General features: G+C 45.7%; 1 protein-coding gene across 5 annotated transcripts in view; it reads right to left on the bottom strand.

The window, feature by feature from the left end:
* zgc:86598 (STKc_CK2_alpha domain-containing protein) overlaps positions 1-26,172 on the bottom strand; it is an 86,961-nt gene that overhangs the window by 14,892 nt on the left and 45,897 nt on the right. For all 5 annotated transcript variants that reach the window (XM_048523797.2, XM_048523790.2, XM_048523804.2 and 2 more), the window contains exons 6-10: positions 24,194-24,253; positions 22,293-22,376; positions 19,150-19,260; positions 9,941-10,042; positions 8,809-8,909 (exon numbers count right to left, since the gene is read on the bottom strand). In XM_048523797.2, the coding sequence (XP_048379754.1) occupies positions 8,809-8,909; positions 9,941-10,042; positions 19,150-19,260; positions 22,293-22,376; positions 24,194-24,253 (458 nt within the window). The remainder of the gene's footprint in view (positions 1-8,808; positions 8,910-9,940; positions 10,043-19,149; positions 19,261-22,292; positions 22,377-24,193; positions 24,254-26,172) is intronic.

Genomic DNA, 26,172 nt, shown 5'->3' with positions numbered 1-26,172 from the left:
GTGGATGGGGTGGGAATGGAGAGATATGGACCAAACACAGGCAAATGGGATTAGTTTAATTGTGAAAATTGGCCGGTATGGACAAGTTGGGCCAAAAGGGACTGGTTCCATGCTGCAGACCTCTAAAACTACACTACAGTGTCATCTTCAACCAGAAATGGCAGCATCTCAACTGAAGGACAGAGTCTAGAATTAAAGCCAGAAATAAGCCCCTGTCAAGACCTAAGCCAAATTAACACATAGACCTGCTCATGAGGGGTGTTTAGAGGGTGAATGATCAAAAATTTGGTTAAAATATGCTCTTCCACCTTTAAGTAGCACATCACACCAGAAGGGCTGAATGGCCTTGTCTCTGCATTGTACACCAGGCCTGTTTTCTTACGGCTACATCTGGGCTCTAACAGCTCAGCATCACCACCAAGAGGTGCACTGCGGCGCTGCACTCATTTGCAGCACTGCCACAAGTTTAAGATCAAACATTCAGGCTACAAAGTAGAGGTTGACTTATACATGAGAAATGCTCTCAAGGGATGGAAATCCATGACATTTATCCAATCCTTGGGGGAAAAGGCAATTATGAGGCGATTAGGCAAGATTTAGGATGCATAGGATGGGGAAGGAAACTGCAGGGGCAGGGCACAGTTGAAATGTGCAGCTTGTTCAAGCAACAGCTGCTGCATGTCCTTGATCAGTTTGTACCCGTCAGGCAGGGAGGAAGTGGTGGAGTGAGGGAACCGTGGTTTACTAAAGAAGTTGAAACTCTTGTCAAGCGGAAGAGGGAGGCTTGTGTAAAGATGAGGCATGATGGTTCAGTTAGAGCACTTGAGAGTTACAAGTTAGCCAGGAAGGACCTAAAGAGAGAGCTAAGAAGAGCCAGGAGGGGACATGAGAAGTCTTTGGCAGGTAGGATCAAGGAAAATGCTAAAGCTTTCTACAGGTATGTCAGGAATAAAAGAATGACGAGAGTAAGATTAGGGCCAGTCATGGACAGTAGTGGGAAGTTGTGTGTGGAGTCCAAAAGAGATAGAAGAAGCACTAAATGAATATTTTTCGTCAGTATTCATGAAGGAAAAAGACAATGTTGTCGAGGAGGATACTGAGATACAGCTATTAGACTAGATGGGGTTGAGGTTCGTAAGGAGCACGTATTAGCAATTCTGGAAGGTGTGAAAATAGATAAGTTCCCTGGGCTGGATGGGATTTTTCCGAGGATTCTCTGGGAAGCTAGGGAGGAGATCGCAGAGCCTTTGGCTTTGATCTTTATGTTGTCATTGTCTGCAGGAATAGTGCCAGATGACTGGACGATAGCAAATATCCCCTTGTTCAAGAAGGAGAGTAGAGACAACCCTGGTAATTATAGACCAGTGAGCCTTACTTCAGTTGTGGGTAAAGTGTTGGACAGGATCATAAGAGATAGGATTTATAATCATCCAGAAAGGAATAATTTGATTAGGGATAGTCAACACGGTTTAGCGAAGGGTAGATCATGCCTCAGAAACCTTACTGATTTCTTTGAGGTGACCAAACAGGTGAATGTAGGTAAAGCAGTTGATGTGGTGTATATGGATTTCAGTAAAGCACTTGATAAGGTTCCCCACGGTAGGGTATTGCAGAAAATACGGAGGCATAGGATTGAGGGTGGTTTAGCAGTTTGAATCAGAAATTGGATAGCTATAAGAAGGTAGAGTGGTTGATGGGAAATGTACATCCTGGAGTTCAGTTACTACTGGTGTGCAACAAGGATCTGTTTTGGGGCCACTGCTGTTTGTCATTTTTATAAATGACCTGGATGAGGGCATAGAAGGATGGGTTAGTAAATTTGTGGATGACACTAAAGTCGGTGGAGTTGTAGATAGTGCGGAAGCATGTTGCAGATTACAGAGGGACATAGATAAGCTGCAGAACTGGGCTGAGAGGTGGTAAATGGAGTTTAATGCGGAAAAGTGAGAGATGATTCACTTTGGAAGGAGTAACGGGAATACAGAGTACAGGGCTAATGGCAAGATTCTTGGTAGTGTGGATGAGCAGAGAGATCTCGGTATCCATGTACACAGATCCCTGCAAATTGCCACCCAGGTTGCTAGGGTTGTTACGTGGTGTATGGTGTGTTAGGTTTTATTGGTAGAAGGATTGAGTTTCGGAGCCATGAGGTCATGTTACAGCTGTACAAAATTCTGGTGTGGCCGCACTTGGAGTATTGCGTACAGTTCTGGTTGCCGCATTATAGGAAGGATGTGGAAGCAGTGGAAAGGATGCAGAGGAGATTTACTAGGATGTTGCCTGGTATGGAGGGAAGGTCTTGAGGAAAGGCTGAGGGACTTGAGGCTGTTTTCATTGGAGAGAAGGTGGTTAAGAGGCGACTTAATAGAGACATACAAGATGACCAGAGGATTAGATAGGGTGGACAGTGAGAGGCTTTTTCCTCGGATGGTGATAGAACATAGAACATAGAACAATACAGCGCAGAACAGGCCCCTCGGCCCTCGATGTTGCGCTGACCTGTGAACTAATCTAAGCCCATCCCCCTATACTATCCCATCATCATCCATATGCTTATCCAAGGACTGTTTAAGTGTCCCTAATGTGGCTGAGTTAACTACATTGGCAGGCAGGGCATACCACGCCCTTACCATGCTGAGTAAAGAACCTGCCTCTGACAGCAGTCTTAAATCTATCACCCTTCAATGTGTAGCTATGCCCCCTTGTACAAGCTGACATCATCATCCTCTGAAAAAGCCTCTCACTGTCCACCCTATCTAATCCTGTGATCATCTTGTATGTCTCTATTAAGTCGCCTCTTAACCACCTTCTCTCTAACGAAAACAGCCTCAAGTCCCTCAGCCTTTCCTCAAAGACCTTCCCTCAATACCAGGCAACATCCTGGTAAATCTCCTCTGCACCCTTTCCAAAGCTTCCACATCCTTCTTATAATGCGGTGACCAGAACTGTACACAATACTCCAAGTGCGGCCATTTTGTACAGTTGCAGCATGACATCACGGCTCCGGAACTCAATCCCTCTACCAATAAAACCTAACACACCGTAAGCCTTCTTAACAGCACTATCAACCTGGGTGGCAACTTTCCGGGATCTATGCACATGGACACCAAGATCCCGCTGCACATCCACACCACCAAAAATCTTTCCATTGACCCAGTATCCTGCCTTCCTATTATTCTTCCCAAAGTGAATCACCTCACATTTATCCATATTAAACTCCATTTGCCACCTTTTGGCACAATTCTGCAGTTTATCCAAGTCTCCGTGCAACCTGCAACATTCTTCCACACTGTCCACCACTCGACCGACTTTAGTGTCATCTGCAAACTTACTAACCCATCCACCTATGCCTGTGTCCAAGTCATTTATAAAAATGACAAACAGCAGTGATCCCAAAACAGATCCCTGAGGCACACCATTAGTAACCGGACTCCAGGCTGAATATTTTCCATCAACCACCACTCGTTGCTTTCTTACAGAAAGCCAGTTTCTAATCCAAACTGCTAAATCTCCCTCAATCCCGCACCTCTGTATTTTCTCCAATAGCCTACCATGTGGAACCTTATCAAAGGCTTTACTGAAGTCCATGTACACCACGTCAACTGCCCTTCCCTCATCCACATGCTTGGTCACCTTCTCAAAAAACTCAATGAGGTTTGTGAGACACAACCTGCCCTTGACGAATCCATGCTGACTACCTCCAATCAAATTGTTGCTTGGTAGATGATTATAAATCCTATCTCTTATAATCCTTTCCAAATTTTTTCCTACAACAGACGTAAGGCTCACTGGTCTATAATTACCTGGGTCATCCCTACTGCCTTCTTGAACAAGGGCATAACATTTGCAATCCTCCAGTCCTCTGGCACTAAACCTGTAAACAATGAGGACTCAAAGATCAAGGCCAAAGGCTCCGCCACCTCCTCCCTAGCTTCCCAGACAATCCTCGGAAAAATCCCATCTGGCCCAGGGGATTTATCTACCTTCACACCTTCTAGAATTGATAACACCTCCTCCTTACTAACCTTAATCCTTTCAATTCCAGTAGCATGTAACTCAGTCATCTCCTCTACAATATTCTCCTTTTCCTCAGTGAAAATAGATGGGAAATATTCGTTTAGCACCTCTCCAATCTCCACAAGGTCCACACACAACTTCCCACTTCAGTCTTTGACTGGCCCGATTCCTACCCTAGGCATCCTCTAATTCCTCACATACCTATAGAAAGCTAATCTGTAACTCTCCATCGCCTCATCTGAACCATCTCGTCTTATCGTCACATAAGCCTCCCTCTTCCGCTTAACAAGAGATACAATTTCTTTAGTAAGCCACGGTTCCCTTACCTTCTCGCTTCCTCCCTGCCTGACAGGGACATGCCCATCAAGGACACGCAATATCTGTTCCTTAAACAAGCTCCACATTTCGATTGTCCCCAGTCCCTGCATTTTGCTAACCCATTCTTTGCCACCTAAGCCTTGCCTAATTGCATTATAATTGCCCTTCCCCCATCTATAACTCTTGCCCTCTGGCATGTTCCTATCTCTTTCCATCGCTAAACTAAACATAACCGAATTATGGTCACTCTCTCCAAAGTGCTCACCCACCACTAAATCAAACACCTGGCCTGGTTCATTACCAAGTACCAGATCCAGTGTGGCCTCCCCTCTTGTCGGCCCTTCGGCATACTGAGTCAGGAAACCCTCCTGCGCACATTGGACAAAAACTGATCCCTCCGACATACTACAGTTATAGCATTTCCAGTCAATGTTGGAGAAGTTAAAGTCTCCCATAATGACGACCCTGTTCTTTTCACTCCTGCCCAGAACAGTTTTGCCGATCCTCTCCTCCACATCCCTGGAACTTTGCGGAGGCCTATAAAAAACTCCCAGCAGTGACCTCTCCTCTCCTGTTTCTGACCTCAGCCCATACCACCTCAGTAGATGAGTCCTCATCAAAAGTTCTTTCAGCCACCGTTATACTGTCCTTGACTAACAAAGCCACACCTCCCCCTCTTTTACAACCTTCCCTGACCTTAATGAAAGTTCCAAACCCTGGAACCTGCAACATCCATTCATGACCCTGCTCTCTCCATGTCTCTGACATGGCCACAACATCGAAGTGATGGCTAGCACGAGGGGACATAGCTTTAAATTGAGGGGTGATAGATATAGGACAGATGTCAGATGTAGGTTCTTTACTCAGAGAGTAGTAAGGGCGTGGAATGCCCTGCCTGCAGCAGTAGTAGACTCGCCAAGTTTAAGGGTATTTAAATGGTCATTGGATAAACATATGGATGATAATGGAATAGTGTAGGTTAGATGGGCTTCAGATTGGTTTCACAGGTCGGCGCAACATTGAGGTCCGAAGGGCCTGTCCTGCACTGTAGTGTTCCATGTTCTATGTTCTATGACAGTTCTTGGGAACTGCTGATAATGACACTGTTTCAGCAGGGAGTTACTGTTCCAGGTAATGTACATATAACCAAAAAACAAAGAACTGTGGATGCTGGAAATCTGAAACAAAAGCAGAAGTTGCTGGAAAAACTCATGTCTGGCAGCATCTGTGTTGAGAAAGCAGAGTTAACATTTGAGGTCCAGTGACCTTTCTTCAAGGGAATGCTCTTAAGTGTGACTGGACTGGAAATATTAACACCATTTCCCTCTCCACAGATGCTGCCAGACCTGCTGAGTTTCTCCAGCAAATTCAATTTTAGCTATCTATTTCTGTCAGGTTAAATGGAGCAAAAGTGATTGTGAAAAAGACATGCAAAACCATCCATACCAACAGTTCCTCTAAAACCAGCACATGAAAAACAAAAAAGAGACAGTAAGAACTGCTGATGCTGGAGCCAGCGATAACACAGTGTGGAGCTGCAGGAACACAGCAGGCCAGGCAGCATCAGAGGAGCAGGAAAGTTGACATTTTGGGTCAGAACCCTCCTTCAGAAAAAGCAAAGCTGTTTTTGGGCCAAAAGTAGGAGGTCAGTTTATACTGTCTCTCAGGTTGACTATCACTTAAATGTCTCCAGGAACAGAAGTTTAAGCCAGGATTTCCTCTCCCTCAGTCCTATTCGGTGTCTCTATACCGACAGCACACATGGGGGGGGGGAAAAAAGTACTTTTTTTTTGCACAGAGGGTCGTGGGGACCTGGAATACATTGCCACCAGAGGTGGTAGAAGCAGACCCTTTAGCAATGTTTAGATTAAGAGACATTTAGATAGACATACAAACAGGCAGGGAATAGCAGGATACAGACCATATACAGGCAGGTGGGATTAGTTTAAAATGGCATTAAGGTTGGTGCAGATATGGTGCACCATAGGGCCTGTTCCTGTGCTGTTCTTTCTACGTTCCGTACGAACTACAGGCAGGAATAGGGCTGGGGATCATGCTATCCATGCTTGGTTCTGATAACTACATGTGACCAGCTCCCAGGAAAACAGACAGCAGCACCAGAAACTACAGGAGGTGAGGGGGACTGGTGTAAGATGGGGGAAAGAGAAGGGTTTTCTCCATGATTTCTGCTAACAGCACACAGGAACAAGGAAAGCCCCTGTAAATGCTCCCCTCCACCTTTTTCCATTGAGCTAAGGGATGTCTGAACCCCTCTTATAGTCTTGCTCCTCCCCAACTTCTGTCACTTCTTTCAGATTTACAACTCTGAGTATTTAAGTCGGGAGGGTCTTGTTAAATCTATACAGGTCACTGGTCAGGCTACAGCTGGAATCCTGGGAACAGTTTTGGGCCTTTATTGAAGAAAAGATACAATGGCTTTGGAAGCAGTCCAGAGAAGGTGCACTAGGCTGATCCCAGGAATGGAGGGACTATTTTGTGAGGAGTTGTGCTGAGTGCGCCAGTACCTGTGAAAACTTAGAAAATTAAGAGGCGACTTTATTGAAACATAAAATTATATTAAGGGACTTGGCATGTGAAGAAGTTGTTTTCCCTTGTGGTAGAGTCTAGGACCAGAGGGCATTATCTCAGAGTAAGAGATCACCCATTTATGACAGAGATGAGGAGAAATTTCTTCTCTCTGAATCTGTGAAATTCTAAATGGCAGAGGGCTATCGACTCTGGGTCATTACATATATTCAAGGCTTAGATGGAGAGATTTTTAATCCGTAAGGGAAAGCGGAGTTGAATGTTATTACATCAGCCGTGATCTCACTGAATGGCCTACTTCTACTCCTAAATGTTATCGGCTGGATCCTTCCATGCAACCCCGCCCCACTTCTCCTTTATGAATCATCATGAAACCTGCCTTTTTCACCAGGTTTTTGGACACCCATTCCAATATCTCCATTTTGGACTCAATGTTGAATTTTTGTTTACTAACAGCCTTACAATTGGAATTTTTTTTTACTGGATTAAAGGCACAATGTAAATACAAAAGTTGCTTCAGTGGGGTGAGCATCTGACTCTGAGCAATACACTTGGGTCAGACTCACTGTGCCAAATCTACTTGTCCACTTGATAGGATGCATTTCCTACAACAATGCGATGTGACCACTCAGCCTTGAGGCTCTTTCCCCACAATTCGATTCCACTGCAACAGATCTGCAGCTCAACGCCATGTTCCTGCCTTTTCTCCACAGGCCCCGATAGCCCTTAACCAACAAGAGTGGGGAGATTCTGCTGCAGATGTACACAGCATTGGTGGAACCATATCTGGAATACTGTGTACAGTACTGGTCACCATAATGACAGAAGGATGTTATTGCTCCGGAAACACTTCAGAGAAGGTTTATGCGACTAATACCCAGAATGAGCAGATTGCCTTATGAGGAAAGGTTTGACAGGCTGGGGCTGTATCCTCCGGAGTTTAGAAGACTCAGATGACTTAATGGAAACATAAGATCCTTAGGGGACTCGAATGGATGGATGTGGAAATGATGTTTCACTTCATGGGAGAATCTAGAATTAGAGTTATTGTTTAAAAATAAGAGCTCACCCGTTTAAAAACAGAAACATTTCTTTCTCTCACACAGAGGGTTGAGTGTCTTTGGAATTCCCTCCCTCAATAGGCAGTGGATGCAGAATCTCTAAGTAGTTTTAATGCAGAGGTAGATAGGTTCTTGATTACCGAGGGGATGAAAGACTATGCAGAGGGTACAGCTGAGGTTAAGGTCAGATCAGCCATTACTGTACTGAATGGCAGAACAGGCTCGAGGGGCCGTGTGACCCATTGTTGTTCCTCGTTCATAACAAAAGTCTCTGCTTGAAAGTTGAACATGACCTAGAGATTCTCAGGCTAATGAGTGATGAAGGAGCGATAGATTTAAACTACAACTTTTTGTGAAATAGGTAGGACTCAGTTAACTTAGATTACAATGAAATTAGTTGCCTCAGTGTCTAGGTGTGATATTAACTGATTGCAACTTCCTCAAACAGAATTTCCAGTCACAGCAGTTGGGGGGTTATGTGATGGAAGCCCAGCTCAAGCAGACTAGAGGAAATGAGCTGTACTGGATAAACGCGGGGATCAGACAAACCTGGGTCACGAACCCAAGTCCCTGCACAGTTGCAGAATACCTTGCTGAGGGCATCTGGGTTGCTAGCAAGAGTGAAAGCCACTTGGACAAAGCGAAAATCTCTCCACAAACTAATACAATCTAAACAGAACATACAGTGTGAAAAGGCTCTGGGTTTCAGACCCAATTCGGAAGCATGTTCTCCTCTGCATTATTTTCAGGATATCAGTGTAGAGGTTGAAGATGAGGAAGGGGTCCATTCCCTCACAAATATATTTCCAACACTTTTCACGGAGTAAAGAGAAACACAGAAAGAAAGAAGACTGCAAGGACTCACCTGCCCAAGATGTCATTGAAGCGTGGGTCTAGTTCAATGTTGTATTTGTCAATGTAATCGTACAAATCTTCTGTGCCCAGCACCTTCGCAATTCTAACCAGCTGGAAACATGTGAACAATACATGAATGGCTCTACAGGGCAACATTTCAAAGTCGGCAGATAGCACAGAATCCACGAATGGAGCACGCAGTGAGGAGCTCAGTAACAGGCCTCACAAGGACACAGACACAATTTGATGCAGCAAAGTGTAAAATATGACATTTTGATTGTAAGAATGAGGAAAGCCAGTATAAATAAAAATGGTACAGCTCCAAAGCAGAAACAGAAAATCTGGGGCTGTATGCACGTGTTTTGCAGGTAAAACAGCACATTGCTAATAAAAAACGATATTTAACAAAGTGTGGGGCTGGATTTGTCTTTACTAATCCGAGTATAATTGTCAGGAATCTATTTAAATTTACAAGCATGAAAACAGGCCATTCGGCCCATTGAGTCCATACAGACTCTCTGAAGAGCAACCCACCCAGGCCGACATCCTCAACCTTTCGAAATCACAATTTGAACTTTCACATGACAAAAGAGCAGCACTCAGAAAGCCTATGATTTCAAATAAACCTGTTTACAACCTGGTGTTGTGTGACTTTCGACGTAGTTACAAGGAATGAGCTAGCACAAACATAATAGGTTGAAGGGCCGGCTTCAATGGTGCATTGTTCTATAGCGAATCTGTCATTTCAGATGAATTAGTGGTATCAGGAAGAAATAAAAAGGTGGGTATGTTTTGCTGACTGAGTGGGTTTGGATGTGTGCACATATGATAAGGTAGGAGGAGGAAGCAGAATTGCTTATTCAATCAGCATGCAACAGCAAGATAGAGAACCATAAAGATACACAGCATGAACTGCTGGGCACCACCAGGATTTTCACCTTTTATGCAACTGTCTGGCACATCCAAGAATTACTAGCATCACAAAATACAGCGCAATAATGATCCTTTCACACTAATTAAGGCTCACAGGGAAATGGGCAGAACAAGGGGCAGAGTTGTAACCCTGAGGTAAAGAGTATCAGTTTGATGCAGAGAGCTCTCTCTCCAGCTGGTTTGATGGAACATAATTGATGGACTTTCACCTGATCATAATTGTCGTGCCCGTGGAAAAAGGGCTCCTTCCTGAAGATCATGCTGGCCAACATACAGCCCAAACTCCACATGTCTAGACTGTAGTCATACATCTAGGAAAGAACAAGAGGTTTATCAATGAAAACAGCATTCATTGTAAAGTTAAATTGCTGTAGTGCAATTGACTGGGATTAGCTTATTTTCTCCAACAGTCAAGCTTCAAACAATGATCCAAGATAACAAGGTGTGAAGCTGGATGAACACAGCAGGCCAAGCAGCATCTCAGGAGCACAAAAGCCGACGTTTCGGGCCTAGGCTCTTCATCAGAAAAGCTTTTCTGATGAAGGGTCTAGGCCTGAAACATCAGCTTTTGTGCCCCTGAGATGCTGCTTGGCCTGCTGTGTTCATCCAGCTTCACACTTTGTTATCTTGGATTCTCCAGCATCTGCAGTTCCCATTATCACTGAAATAATGATCCAATTCCTTTTGGAAACACATGACCAAATCTGCTTCCACCACTGATTATTTCATTAATTACATCAAATGTATATCCCACTTCATCATATAGAGTTCAGGTACTGCTTAAAAACAACACATTTCACCGAAGATGGTTGCACGGTCTTGCATTTCTCAGGATAATTAACAAGAAATAGTAAATCGCAAACTGTATTTACATTGTACAAGAAGAGTATGCTCATTGTTTGCCGAGTGAAATTTGATTGGTAAAGGTTTTACCAGTTTGTTGATGACTGGCAGTTAACTCCCAGGAATTGTTTTAAGTTTTAAGCCAGGCAGGTTGACATGGATTGGTCAAAGCCTAGCCTTGAGAAATGAACCAGAGATGGCTGTGGCATGGAGATGGCCTCAAGGCCCTCCGCCTCTTCCTGTCCCGCAGGCCCGACCAGGCCCCCTCCACCGACACTCTCATCCGCCTAGCTGAACTCGTCCTCACACGCAACAACTTCTCTTTTGACTCCTCCCACTTCCTACAGACTAAGGGGGTGGCCATGGGCACCCGCATGGGCCCCAGCTATGCCTGCCTCTTTGTAGGTTACGTGGAACAGTCCCTCTTCCGCACCTACACAGGCCCCAAACCCCACCTCTTCCTCCGGTACATTGATGACTGTATCAGCGCCACCTCTTGTTCCCCAGAGGAGCTCGAACAGTTCATCCACTTCACCAACACCTTCCACCCCAACCTTCAGTTCACCTGGGCCATCTCCAGCACATCCCTCACCTTCCTGGACCTCTCAGTCTCCATCTCAGGCAACCAGCTTGTAACTGATGTCCATTTCAAGCCCACCGACTCCCACAGCTACCTAGAATACACCTCCTCCCACCCACCCTCCTGCAAAAATTCCATCCCCTATTCCCAATTCCTCCGCCTCCGCCGCATCTGCTCCCACGATAAGACATTCCACTCCCACACATCCCAGATGGCTAAGTTCTTTAAGGACCGCAACTTTCCCCCCACGGTGATCGAGAACACCCTTGACCGCGTCTCCCGCATTTCCCGCGACACATCCCTCACACCCCGCCCCCGCCACAACCGCCCCAAGAGGATCCCCCTCGTTCTCACACACCACCCTACCAACCTCCGGATACAACGCATTATCCTCCGACACTTCCGCCATTTACAATCCGACCCCACCACCCAAGACATTTTTCCATCCCCTCCCCTGTCTGCTTTCCGGAGAGACCACTCTCTCCGTGACTCCCTTGTTCGCTCCACACTGCCCTCCAACCCCACCACACCCGGCACCTTCCCCTGCAACCGCAGGAAATGCTACACTTGTCCCCACACCTCCTCCCTCACCCCCATCCCAGGCCCCAAGATGACATTCCACATTAAGCAGAGGTTCACCTGCACATCTGCCAATGTGGTATACTGCATCCACTGTACCCGGTGCGGCTTCCTCTACATTGGGGAAACCAAGCGGAGGCTTGGGGACCGCTTTGCAGAACACCTCCGTTCAGTTCGCAACAAACTACTGCACCTCCCAGTCGCAAACCATTTCCACTCCCCCTCCCATTCTCTTGATGACATGTCCATCATGGGCCTCCTGCACTGCCACAATGATGCCACCCGAAGGTTGCAGGAACAGCAACTCATATTCCGCCTGGGAACCCTTCAGCCATATGGTATCAATGTGGACTTCACCAGTTTCAAAATCTCCCCTTCCCCTACTGCATCCCTAAACCAGCCCAGTTCATCCCCTCCCCCCACTGCACCACACAACCAGCCCAGCTCTTCCCCCCCACCCACTGCATCCCAAAACCAGTCCAACCTGTCTCTGCCTCCCTAACCGGTTCTTCCTCTCACCCATCCCTTCCTCCCACCCCAAGCCGCACCCCCAGCTACCTACTAACCTCATCCCACCTCCTTGACCTGTCCTTCTTCCCTGGACTGACCTATCCCCTCCCTACCTCCCCACCTACACTCTCTCCACCTATCTTCTTTACTCTCCATCTTCGGTCCGCCTCCCCCTCTCTCCCTATTTATTCCAGTTCCCTCCCCCCATCCCCCTCTCTGATGAAGGGTCTAGGCCCAAAACGTCAGCTTTTGTGCTCCTGAGATGCTGCTTGGCCTGCTGTGTTCATCCAGCCTCACATTTTATTATCTTGGAATCTCCAGCATCTGCAGTTCCCATTATCTCATGGCTGTAACCTATTTTACTGAGTTGCAACAGGCTCAGCACATGTATATGTTCTTTCAAGATATAAAGAACAAAGCTCGTATGAACACAGGCACACAGAACAGCTCGAAGTAATTTTTATCAAATTCAGGATGTAATCTGTGCCATCTTGTTCTCAATTCTTCTACAAATGAAAACAAATATTTTCCCTACTTACTCTGTTCAGACTGCTCATGATTTTGAACACTAACGAATCTTGTCAACCTTCTTTTCCCCACCAAAGTAGACCAATCCCAATTTCTCTAACCTACCCAAATAACTGAATGCTCTTACAGCCTAAACAGTCAGAAAGGAAGGCTGACAACTGAGAGGGAAGGTGATAGCTTAGTGGTATTATCGCTGGACTGTTAATCTAGAGACCCAGGTAATGTCTCAGGTACCTGGGTTCAAATCCTGCCATGGCAGATGGTGGAATTTGAATTCAATAACATATCAAATTAAGAATCTAACAATGAACATGAATCTATTCATAGATCACAGAATTCCTACAGTGGGAAAACAGGCCCTTCAGCTCAACAAGTCTACACTGACCCTCAGAGCAGACCTATCCCCCTATAACCCACCTAACCTACGCATTCCTGGACACTATGGGCAATTTAGCACAGGCAATCCACCCTAACCTGCGCATCTTTGGACTGTGGGAAGAAACCAGAGCACCTGGAGGAAACCCACAGACTCAGGGAGAATGTGCAAACTCCATTGTCAATTGTCAGAAAAGTCCATCTGGGTCACTAATGCCCTTTAGGGAAGGAAGCTGCCATCCTTATCCGGTCTGGCCTGTATGTGACTCCAGACCCACAGCAATGTGGGTGACTCTCAGTTGCCCTCTGGGCAATTAGGGATGTAGAATAAATGCTGGCCTGGTCAGCGACGTGTTCTCACCATGAAAGACTAAAGAGAACCCAAAACACCCTGCGTTCCTCAGTAGCCACCTGTGGTGATCAAACTGCCTGCCCCAAATTAAGAGATCACATTTAGCAACTCTGAGAGCTGAGGCTCTCAAGTGAAAGTGGCTGGAAGGACAGGTCTGGGCTGGGCTGTCAGATCCCCAACATCAGCATCACAGTTCATACAGAACACATCAGGTGTCATCCACTGATGTTCATTGGTAACCATCATTTCTATGCCTTAATGTGCTGCTGGTGGGAATGCACTGACTTACGGATTACAAGGACTGATGTGGACGTGGCTGCACATTAATGGGTTGCAGAACATTTAGCACGTGGTCACTTAGAAGTAGAAAGTCAAAAGACTGCAGGAGACTCCTGCCTATTTGTTGTTTTCCAAAAAAAAGGTGACTTTGTAAAGCACTGTAAAGTTTTCAGAGAGAGAGAGAGAGAAAGGTATAAACCTGTTGCTTTAATTATTGAGCAAACAAGCTGGAAAACACGGAATGGCTCTATGCTATCTCTGACAGCCCCCAATTTAAGTAATGGGTGTTTTTTCAGGCTGTTTTCCGAAGCATCAGGAGTTCTAACGTATCTCGGCTGAATCTGAAATATAGTTTTTTCCAATACAGGAACGCAAAGGAATGGAGAGAAGGAAATCCAATGTTTGTCATCTGAAATCACCCCAACCTATAGTGGTATATTTCACCCCCTTTTTTTGCTGAATTTATTCCCCTGAATCCACACCTCTGCAGTTGTGTACATCTTTTCTCAGCCTGCGCATGAATGGATGTGTGCTTGGAATTAAGGGGGATAATTTAATTTGCATTATGGTTGATGACCAATTGCCACTTGTTTGAAGATTACATTTGCCTATAATAAACGCGTTATCTTTGAACTTCTTGAAAAGTCCGGTAACATCTCTGTTGATCTATTTAAACAGCATTAGAAGACACAATGTGACTAGTTTTCGTGATTGAATGACACATTTAGACATCCGGTAGTGTGCTTGTAAGAGTGGGTCTTGATTTCCAGCATACTCCTCTCGGCTTTATAACAATTCTTAATCCAGCACATGACTCCAGCTTCAACAGGAGATGTTGTTAAAAGCTTGGTTGTTGGCTGTAGCTCAATGTTTTAACACTTTGCCTCAGACTAGAATGAATCTTTTTCGCACAGGAGTACAGTAAGTCCCACATTACAGGCTTTTTTTTAAAAAAAAAGCTAGCAATAAGTGATACAGAATCAAAAGCTATTAAATCTGTGTCGGCAGAGCTGCGGAACCACAAAGGGAAAATGACCCTGTTATGTACAGGCCTCTGAACAGTAGTCAGGATGTGGGGCAGATAACTAATCAGGAGCTGAAAAAGACATGTATGAAAAGCACGATAGCAATAATCATAGGGGACTTCAATATGCAGGTCGACTGGGAAAGGGAGGTTGGTAGCAGATCTCAAGAAAAGGAATTCATGTGGTTCAGCCCCCGAGGGAACGGGCAATTCTGGAACTAGAGATGTGTAATGAGGCAGGCTTGATTAGAGAGTTTAAGATGAAGGAGCCCCCGAGGGGACAGTGACCACAGTATGATAGATTTCACCCTGCAGTTTGAGAGGAAGAAGCTAGAATCGGATGTAACGGTGTTACAGTTGAGTGAAGAATTACAAAGACATGAGAGAGAAGCTGGTCAGAGTTGATTGGAAGGAAAAGATATTGCAGCAGCACGGGCAGGGGTTTCTGGGAGTAATTCAGGATGGTGGCTGAGGGGTTAGCACTGCTTCCAGGGACCCGAGTTCAATTCCAGCCTCGGGTGACTGTCTGTGTGGAGTTCGCACATTTTCCCCATGTCTGTGTGGGTTTCCTTTGAGTTGTGAGGTTATGTTAAGATTGTACAGGACACTGGAGAGGCCTATTCTGGAATACTGCATCCAGTTCTAGTCACCCAGTTATAGGAAGAATGTTATCAAGCTGGAGGGGGTTCAGAAGAGATTTACCAGGATGTTGCCGGGTTTGGAAGGTTTGAGTTATAAGGTAAGGCCATGGATTGGTGGGACCAAAGGGTCTGTTTCCGTGCTGTATTACTCTATGCTCCAGTTTCCTCCCCCACTCCATAGGTGTGCAGGTTAGGGTGGATTGGCAATGGGAAATGCAGGATTACATGGATAGGAAAGATGAGTCCGGATGGGATGCTCTTCGGAGGGTTGGTGTGGATTCTGATTCCATGAATTACTGGAGTCAGGGAGGGTCCCAGAGGGCTGGAAAATGGTTAATGTAACAACCTTATTTATGAAGGGAGGGAAGACAGGAAACTATAGGCTGGTTAGCCCGGCATGAACTGTTGGTAAGATTTTACAGTCCATCATTAAGGATGAGATTGCTGCTCTTGGAAGTTACTAATGAACATCGTAATTAGGTGTGGGAATAGGCAGTTCAGCCCTTCAAACCCACTCTGTCATTTAATCTGATCATGGCCAATCTAATCCTGGTCGCAATTTCACTTTCCTGCCTGATCCTTGTAGCCCTTTATCCTGTTTTTCATCAGAAACATCTCAATTTCTTTCTTGAATCTGTTGATTGGTTCTGCCTTCACCGTGCTCTGGGGCAGTGAGTTCCACAGATGCACAGCCCTCTGACAGAAATCGTTTCTCCTCATCCCAGTTGTGAACCTACCTTTTCTCAATCTATATCTATGACCTCTTGTTCCAGACTACCCCACAAGTGAGATCATCTGTTCAAAGTCCACCTTATCAATCCCCTTTATATACCTCAATGAGATCCACCCTCATTCTTCTGAACTCCAGCAAGCACAAGCTCAAACTATCCAACTGCTCCTTATACGACAGCCCTTTCATTCCCAGAGATCAACCTGGTGAACCTCCTCCTGCCTCCAATGACCCCACAGCCTTCCTCAGGTAAGGAGACCAAAACTAGACACAATACTCTAGGTGTGGTCTCACCAACACCTTATGTACTTGTTATAACTCTTCTTTGCTTTTATAATCGTCATTTTGCAATAAACGCAGGATTTCATTTGCCTTTCTTATAATACACTGCACCTTCATAAACACCATCTGCAATTCATGCACAAAGATACCCAGATCCATCTGCACCGACGCACTTTGAATCTATTTCCCATTTAAATAATAATTCGCCTTTTAAATTTTCTAGTTTAAATGGACAATCTCCACGTTATCCACATTAAACGTCATCTGCCAGATTCTGACGCATTCTCCAAGTCTATCAATATCCACCTGTAAACTCTATCTCCTCATCACAGGCTGCTTTCCCATCTATGTTAGTACCATCTACAAATTTTGCCATGTTATTCTCTATCTGTCTTTGAAGATCATTTACATTGACTATAAATAGTTGAGGCGAGAGAACTGAACCCTGCAGCACTAGTTACAGTTCACCATCCACAGAAGGACCTATTTATCCCAATCCTCTGTTTTCAGTCAGTCGGCCAATCCTCTATCCCTTAACAACCCCTCCCACCAGATCTAACCTTCTGGATCAGGACCTTGTCAAATGCCTTCTAGAAGGCGAGACATAGCAAATCCAACGGTTCTCCATTATCTATCTTGCTAGTTACACCCTCAAAAAACTCCAAGTTTGTAAAGCATGACCAGCCCTCTTAAAACTGTGCTGACACTGGTGAATTGAGATTTGTTTTTCCAAGTGTTCAGTTATCTTGTTGATAGACTCCAGCAACTTCCCCACTATACAGGTCAGACTAACTGGTTTATAGTTTCCCACTGTTTGCCAATCTCCTTTTTTGAATAAGGATATCATATTGGCATGTTTCCAATCCATTGGTATCTTTTCAGAATCCAGGGAATTTCAGAATGTCATAGCTAATGCATCCACTATCTTTGCTGCCACCTCCTTTAATTCCCTAGGGTGTAGGCCATCAGGCCCCAGAGACTTATTTCAATCCTATCTGTTTACTTAACACCTTCTCCCTAGTTATAGTAATTTCAGCAAGTTCCTCTGTAGTAATTGCAGTTTTTTGGAAGAAATTATTACCCACTGTGAAAACAGCAGCAAAATATTAGTTCAGTGCCTCTGTCATTTCTGAGTGTCCCATTATTACCTTGCCATTTTTGTCCTCTGAAGGGCTAGCATTTACTTTCACTATTCGCTTCTTTTTGATATACTTAGGGCAGGGTCAGCACAGCTATGTCGGGGGGAGGTCATGCCTGAGAAATCTGCTAGAATTCCTTAAGGAGGTAACGTGCTAGTTAGACAAAGGACAGCCAGTGGGTTTTGGATCTTTTTGGATTCCCAGAAGGCCCTTGACAAAGTTTAAGGCCTGGGTAAAGTGGACGTGGAGAAGATGTTTCCACGAGTAGGAGAGACTAGGATCCAAGGGCACAACCTCAGGGTGAAGGGCAACCGTTTAGAACTGAGATGAGGAGGAATCTCCTCAGCCAGAGGGTGGGGAATCTGTGGAACTCATTGTCAGAGGGTTGTGGGGGACAAGTCATTGAGTGTATTTAAGACAGAGATAGATAGGCTCCTGACTGGTAAGAGAATCAGGGGTTACAGGGAGGAGGAGGAGATTGAGGTCAAGAAACATACTGGCCATAAACAAATGGCAGAGAAGACTCAATGTGCCAAATGGCCTAATTCTGCTCCTATATCTTATGGTCTTACGGGCTTGAGCAGGAGCTGACCGGACAGGGGTGCCCTTTCTTGGGGAATATCAGTCCCTCTCAGACGGATGTTAAAAATTCCACAGCACGTTCAAGAACCACAGGGCATCCCCCGCCAAGTCACTATTTATCACATAAGACACAGGAACAAAAGGAGATCATTCAGCGAATGGGTCTGCTCCACCCCTCAATAAGATCATAGCTGATCCAACATTCCTCAATTCAACTTTCCTGCTTTTTCCCATAATTCTTGATTCCCTTAATGATTTATAAAAAAAAGGGGTATATTCAACAAACATCATGAAAACAGACAATCCGAACACTGAAGGAACAGCGATATATTTCCAAGTCGGGAGGGTGAGCAGCTCGGAGGGGAACTTGCAGGGGGTGGTGTTCCCATGTATCTGCTGCCCCCTGACCTTCTAGATGGAAGTGGTTGTGGGTTTGGAAGGTGCTGCCTGAGGATCTTTGGTGAATTTCTGCTGTGCATCCTGCAGACAGTACACACTGCTGTGACAGCAATGGCCTCTCAACAGACAGAGCACTATCAATCCCTCTCATTAATTTAGTGATTAGATTAGATTAGATTAGATTCCCTACACTGTGGAAACAGGCCCTTCGACCCAACAAGTCCACACCGCCCATTGCAGCATCCCACCCAGACCCATCCCCCTATAGCCCACACACCCCCGGACACGACAGGCAATTTAACATGGCCAATCCACCTAGCCCGCACATCTTTGGACTGTGGGAGGAAACCCACGCAGACACGGGGAGAATGTGCAAACTCCACACAGACAGTCGCCCGAGGCTGGAATCGAACCCGGGTCCCTGGCGCTGTGAGGCTGCAGTGCCAACCACTGAGCCACCGTGCCGTCCATGATTATGTATAGTCACAATGCCCTGCCTAACATGAAGATGGGGCATGCTCAATGGTCACTATTTGATTGGGTTAAGTTGACAGACTGGCTATTTGCAAACCTACCTGATAGTCAACCAAAAGCTCAGGCCCCTTGAAGTATCTGGATGCCACACGTACATTGTACTCCTGGCCTGGATGGTAAAACTCTGCCAGACCCCAGTCTATCAGTCGAAGCTGCAGGTCATCAGGACAAGAGAACAAAACACAAGACAACATCAGGATAAAGAATTACTATTGTTCCACACGTCGCTTTGAAAAGACAAAGCACATATTTTTAACAGCATTGAGCTTAGCAAACAGGCATGCTCCAAATGGCTTCTCTCAGCTTTTGAGAAATACTTCACTCTCATGAACTACAGCACAGAGATCATGAGAAACTTATCACATCATCAGTCAGAGATCAGTGCATAGCAACATCTTTTATGCAGTCCAAATGATATGTGCTCAAGTCACATTCAAGAGGGACAAGCACATTATTCAGGTCAGTGCTGAGGGAGCGCCGTACTCTCAATACTGCAAGAGCTCACATAGTCAGCTTTGTGGTACTGTCACCGCATTAGTTACCCAGAGGACCAGGTTAATACAAAGGTTCAAGTTCTATTAATTACTGTGGGGAACTGCTTGGTTCACTATTGTCCTTTAGGGAAGGAAATCTGTGACTTTTCTTTCACTTTGTCCGTCCCACAGGTAACTTCAAACCCACAGTAATAGCCCACCTGCCCTCTGAAATAGCCCTGGCAGTTTGTTGAAGGTGGTGAATGCGGTGCCAATCAAGCAGGCTGCTTTGTCCTGGATGGCCTCGAGCAGCTGCACCCCTCCAGGCAAGTGGGGAGTATTCCATCACACTCCTGACTGGTGCCTTGTAGCTGGACAGGCTTCGAGGAGTTACTCGCTGGGGATGTAGGGTTGGGAGGATAAATTTTCTTTCATTGAACTAAAATTTTCAGGTGACCCCCAGCACCTGCAGGTTCCTTTTCAAAAGGGAGGGACCAGATTCTCCCTACTCTTTGTGTGAAGCAGAGTTTCCTCACATCACCCCTGCAGAGCCTGGTTCAAATTTTAAACCAGCATCCCGGTTATCAGGAGTCTTAATGAGTACTTTGCATCGGTATTCACTAAGGAGAGGGACATGGCGGATGTTGAGGTTAGGGATAGATGTTTGCTTAGTCTAGGTCAAGTTGACATAAGGAAGGAGCAAGTATTGGGTATCCTAAAAGACATTAAGGTGGACAAGTCCCCAGGTCCGGGTGGGATCTATCCCAGGTTAGTGAGGGAAGCGAGAGAGGAAATAGCTGGGGCCCTAACAGATATCTTTGCAGTGTCCTTAGACACGGGTGAGGTCCCGGAGGAGTGCAGAATTGCTAATGTTGTCCCCTTGTTTAAGAAGGGCAGCAAGGATAATCCAGGTAATTATCGACCAGTGAGCCTGACGTCAGTGGTGGGGAAGCTACTGGAGAAGATACTGAGGGACAGGATCTATTCCCATTTGGAAGAAAATGGGCTTATCAGTAATAGGCAACATGGTTTTGTACAGGGAAGGTCATGTCTTACCAACTTAATAGAATTCTTTGAGGACGTGACAAAGTTGATTGATGAGGGAAAGGCTGTAGATGTCCCTACCACTGACATCAGGCTCACCGGTCAATAATTACCTGGATTATCCATGTATACATGGACTTCAGTAAGGCGTTTGATAAGGTTCCCCATGGCAGGCTGATGGAGAAAGTGAAGTCACATGGGGTCCAGGGTGTGCGAGCTAGATGGATTAAAAAACTGGCTGGGCAACAGGAGACAGAAGGTAGTAGTAGAAGGGAGTTTCTCAAATTGGAGACCTGTAACCAGTGGTGTTCCACAGGGATCTGTGCTGGAACCACTGTTGTTGTGTGATATATGTAAATGATCTGGAGGGAGGTGTAGATGGTCTGATCAGCAAGTTTGCAGATGACACGAAGATTGGTGGAGTAGCTGATAGTGAAGGGGACTGTCAGAGATTACAGCAGAATATAGATAGACTGGAGAGTTGGGCAGATAAATGGCAGATGGAGTTCGATCCGGGCAAATGCGAGGTGATGCATTTTGGAAGATCAAATTCAAGAGCGAACTATACAGTAAATGGAAAAGTCCGAGGGAAAATTGATGAAGAGAGAGATCTGGGTGTTCAGGTCTATTGTTCCCTGAAGGTGACAATGCAGGTCAATAGGGTGGTCAAGAAGGCATATGGCATGCTTTCCTTCATTGGGCGGGGTATTGAGTACAAGAGTTGGCAGGTCACGTTGCAGTTGTATAGGACTTTGGTTAGGCCACATTTGGAGTACTGTGTACAGTTCTGGTCGCCACATTACCAAAGGGATGTGGAGGCTTTGGAGAGGGTGCAGAGGAGGTTCACCAGGATGTTGCCTGGTATGGAGGGTGCTAGCTATGAAGAGAGGTTGAATAGATTAGGATTATTTTCATTAGAAAGACGGAGATTGGGGGGGACCTGATTGAGGTCTACAAAATCATGATGGGTATAGACAAGGTGGATAGCAAGAAGCTTTTTCCCAGAGTGGGGAACTCAATTACTAGGGGTCATGAGTTCAAAGTGAGAGGAGGAAAGTTCTTTACACAGAGGGTGGTGGGCGCCTGGAATGCGTTGCCAGTGGAGGTGGTAGACGCAGACACGTTAGCGTCTTTTAAGATATATTTGGACGGGTACATGGATGGGCAGGGAGCAAATGGACACAGACCGTTAGAAAATAGATGACAGGTTAGACAGAGGATCTTGATCGGCGCAGGCTTGGAGGGCCGAAGGGCCTGTTCCTGTGCTGTCGGTTTCTTTGTTTCTTTGTTTTGTTTGTTTCTTTGAGTCTGTCCACCAGAAGACTGAGCCTGGTTAAGCCTGGGATTCCCAGGAGATGCCAGAGGCTCACGAGATTAATGGCTCGAGTCAGTGTCCATGAAACATACATAACAACAGCCACAAGGACAGGTCATCCAAATAAGCTGCTCCAGAGTAATCAGGAACTCCAGTCCAGACTCTCTATCGATGAAGCTCTCTGCATTCTGAGCGAGGAAGGTTGGAGAAAAAGGGGCAAGGATTTAACTGGTACAGTTTCACTCCATGAGCTGTAGCTTCCGAGACGCGGTCTTGCACGTGTCAGAAAGCTGTGCAGTTTGTAACCGGCTGACGGCAGCCAGAATATGATCTGCACATCGGCACACATTACCTTTCTGTGTTCGTGGTCAATCATCACGTTGTGTGGTTTGACATCCCTGTGCATGATTCCCATACTGTGGCAGTAATCCAGGGCCTGGCCATGGGGACAAAACAGTAACAGTTCAGCTCAAAACCACAACAAAAAATAAATAGAATTCACTACTTCTAACAGATCTAGAGCAGCTGAAGCAGATACATTGCACCCTTTATCTGTGAACCCCAATGTCTTTAATGGAGAAATGTCTCAGATTTATGTTCACAGTCCTGTAACAATGCCAGTAACACCCCTTCACTGGGGTGTGGGGTCAAAACTGCAAACATTTCCTCGGCTGGGAAGGTTAAAAAGTGATGATCTTCATTGGGGTGGGGAATTCGCTGGAGCAGGATGGTTTAGGGTTGTCATCCTGGCCTGGCATCTTTGGGTTCTGCCATGACATGACTGGCCATCACACTCTACCATTCCAAACAGAGAGAGGGAGCAGTGTCTCAGGTTGTTTATTGACCAGCAGGACCAGGTCCCCAGCACCACCCGCTGTCCCTGTCCAGCTGCACTGCCCTGAACGAGCTCCAGGACTCCACCCGGCCTGCCGCTCACATTAGGCTGCAATGACAACATAAGCAGTCAGTCCCCAAGTCTTCTGGTCTGTGAGAACAGATTATAAACTGGGTGCCTACTTCACCCACATAGGTACATTAATTCAGTGATAGTGATAATGGGCGAATGGCCCAAACAACACAAGTTCCAATCCCGCTGCAAAAGTTTGAGAATTTGCAGTTAATTTTACAAAATAAAAACCAAAATAGGAAAAAAAAAATCAGAGAATTAAGAGCTTGTAAGTCTCAGGAAGTACTCTTGAAGCTGATAGAAGTGCTACTTTTTCATTAATGCCCTTTCACGAAGGGCCTCGGTGCCAAGATGGGTCTTTGGCTCCATGCTATTGTGGCACCGCTGGAATGGGTTAGCAAGCACTCAGTGATATCAGACTAGGGACAGACAATAAAATGCATCCTCCCACACTGGAAATGATTAGCAAAATAAGGAAGGACTGGATAAATCAGGAAGTCCTGACCCAACTTTACCCTCTTACAGATTCCCAACTTTCCACTGAACCTTCTCCAAGAACGACCCGCACCCAAATCACTGATCCTGATATCTGTCCTCGCTTTCATACTGTGTATACCACAGGCAACGTGCTTTCACTAACTCAGGGTTCATGTGGCTTTTAAGGCAAAGTCTCTGAGTGAGAGTTGGACAAAGCAGTATAGCTATCCCTCCTGTTTAACCTGCATTCCAAAAATCACACCTTCGTTTCAGTGTGGTGTGCAGTGAAGTTCCTGGAATAGTGCTACGTTAAAAAAAAATCTTCACTCACCTTGCCCATCAGCAACCAGCCCACCATTCCCTCCCTCCTGGAAGTGGGATAAGCAAGAAAGGGGAGGTTCCAAGGAGATGACAAGAGGAAGTTAAGAGAGGACTTGATACACAAGTAACAGCAGCAAGTCAGATCAAGGAGACTTGGTCCACTTAGGTTCAAAGGATTCAGCAGAGTTTTACATTTGAAAACCACTAGCTAGGGATGTAAGATAACAAAGTGTGAGGCTGGGTGAACACAGCAGGCCAAGCAGCATCTCAGGAGCACAAAAGCTGGCGTTTCGGGCCCAGACCCTTCATCAGAGAGGGGGATGGGGAGAGGGTTCTGGAATAAATAGGGAGAGAGGGGGAGGCGGACTGAAGATGGAGAGAAGATAGGTGGAGAGGGGATAGGTCAGTCCACGGAGGAACGTAACCTGCTTTAGGTGTTTTTACAGGAGGTCGTTCTCTTCTAATAAGTTTTTTCAGGAAGAGATTAGGAAAGCTAAAAAGAGGACAGTTCGGACAAGAGCAGCATGATAAATAAGAAGGGCCCTTACCTTTAAGATCTCGTACATGTAGAACCGAATGTCGTAATCCGATAACGTCTGGTACAATTGCTGTGGAATTGAGAAAAGGACACATGATCCTCATAAATCTTCACAGCAAACCACCCCACCCAACTCACACAGACGTGCCAAAAATGACAGGATGTTTGGCAGTGTGCAACATCAGTCACCTCAGACAGAAACACCAACAACACTCAAATCTACCGGGGACAGTGGCCTGGCCCTTTCACATAAAAACTAACATGTACCTGCCCTCTCCGTCAGCCTTCCCCACATCATTCATAATCAACAATGTCAAAATGTTACAGACTGCAGAAAACAAGGCAGTTTGGCAACAGTGACAGGCCAGGGTAAAAGATATCAGGAAGAGGAATAAGTGGGATAGGTTGACAGATGTCAGAGCGGAATGGTAACACCACTGGACAAGCAAACCAGAACACCAGCTAAATGTCCTGAGGACACAAGCTCAAATGCCATCGGATGATGGAATCTGAATTCAATAATCAAATTCAGGAATAAAAAGCCAATTTAATGGTGACAGCATAGACACTGTGCATTGTCATAAAAACCTATGTGGTTCTTTCAGGAAGGAAACCTTCCTGAAGGGAAGCGATGGCCTAGCGGGTTTATCGCTGGACTCTTAATCCAGAGACCCAGGTAATGTTCTGGAGACCTGGGTTCGAATCCCACCACAACAGACTGTAGAATTTGAATTCAGTAACAATATCTGGAATTAAGAGTCTAATGATGACCGTGAATCCAATGTCAATTCTAAATGTCTGTTCTAAATGGCCTACCCCTTATTTTTAAACTGTGTCCTCTGGTTCTGGACTCGCCCATCAGCGGAAACATGCTTCCTGCCTCCACAGTACCCAAACCCTTAATAATCTTATACGTCTCGATGAGAACCCCTCTCATCCTTCTAAACTCAAGTGTATAACGAGCCCAGTCGCGCAAATCTTTCAACATATGATAGTCCCGCCATTCTGGGAATTGACCTCGTGAACCTACGCTGCACTCCCTCAATAGCAAGAATGTCCTTCCTCAAATTTGGAGACCAAAACTGCACACAGTACTCCAGGTGCGGTCTCACCAGGGCCCTGTACATCTGCAGAAGGACCTCTTTACTCCTATACTCAGTTCCTCTTGTTATGAAGGCCAGCATGCCATTAGCTTTCTTCACTGCCTGCTGTGCCTGCATGCTTGCTTTCAATGACTGATGTACAAGAACACCTAGATCTCGTTGTATTTCCCCTTTACCGAACTTGACTCCATTTAGATAGTAATAGAACATAGAACACAGAACATTACAGCACAGTACAGGCCCTTCAGCCCTCGATGTTGTGCCAACCTGTCATACCGATCTCAAGCCCATCTAACCTACACTATTCCATGTACGTCCATATGCTTATCCAATGACGACTTAAATGTACCTAAAGTTGGCGAATCTACTACCGTTGCAGGCAAAGCGTTCCATTCCCTTACTACTCTCTGAGTAAAGAAACCACCTGACTTCCTGTTTTAATAATCTTTTTTTAATTGAATCCCCACAGTGTGGAAAAAGGCCAGCCAGCCTTGAGTCCAGACCGACTCTCTGAAGAGAATCCCATCCAGACTCGGGTCCCTACCCGGTTGCTGTCACCCTGCATTACCTACAGCTAATCCACCCAACCTGCAGTGCTCCAGAACCGGTCTCACCAATGTGCTGTGCAACGGTTGTCAAAAATTCCTACTTCAAACCACAGCTCCAGCATTTTAAAAACCACTACAATCAGTTCCACAGCAATGATGGACAGCTCATTTACTCAGAGTCACCTTGGGCATGACATCATAAGGATGGCATTCAAGATGGAGATGCGGAGGAATTTTTTCCCTCAGAAGGCAGCAAATCTGTGGAACTCTTTACCTCAGGAGGCTGCTGAGGCTGGGTCATTACATACATTCAAGGCTGAGATAGATTGTTAATCAGG

The sequence above is a fragment of the Stegostoma tigrinum genome, chromosome 2 (genome assembly GCF_030684315.1).
Source record: "Stegostoma tigrinum isolate sSteTig4 chromosome 2, sSteTig4.hap1, whole genome shotgun sequence".
Lineage (NCBI taxonomy): Eukaryota > Metazoa > Chordata > Chondrichthyes > Orectolobiformes > Stegostomatidae > Stegostoma > Stegostoma tigrinum.
This window is presented reverse-complemented; position numbering and strand designations above follow the sequence as displayed.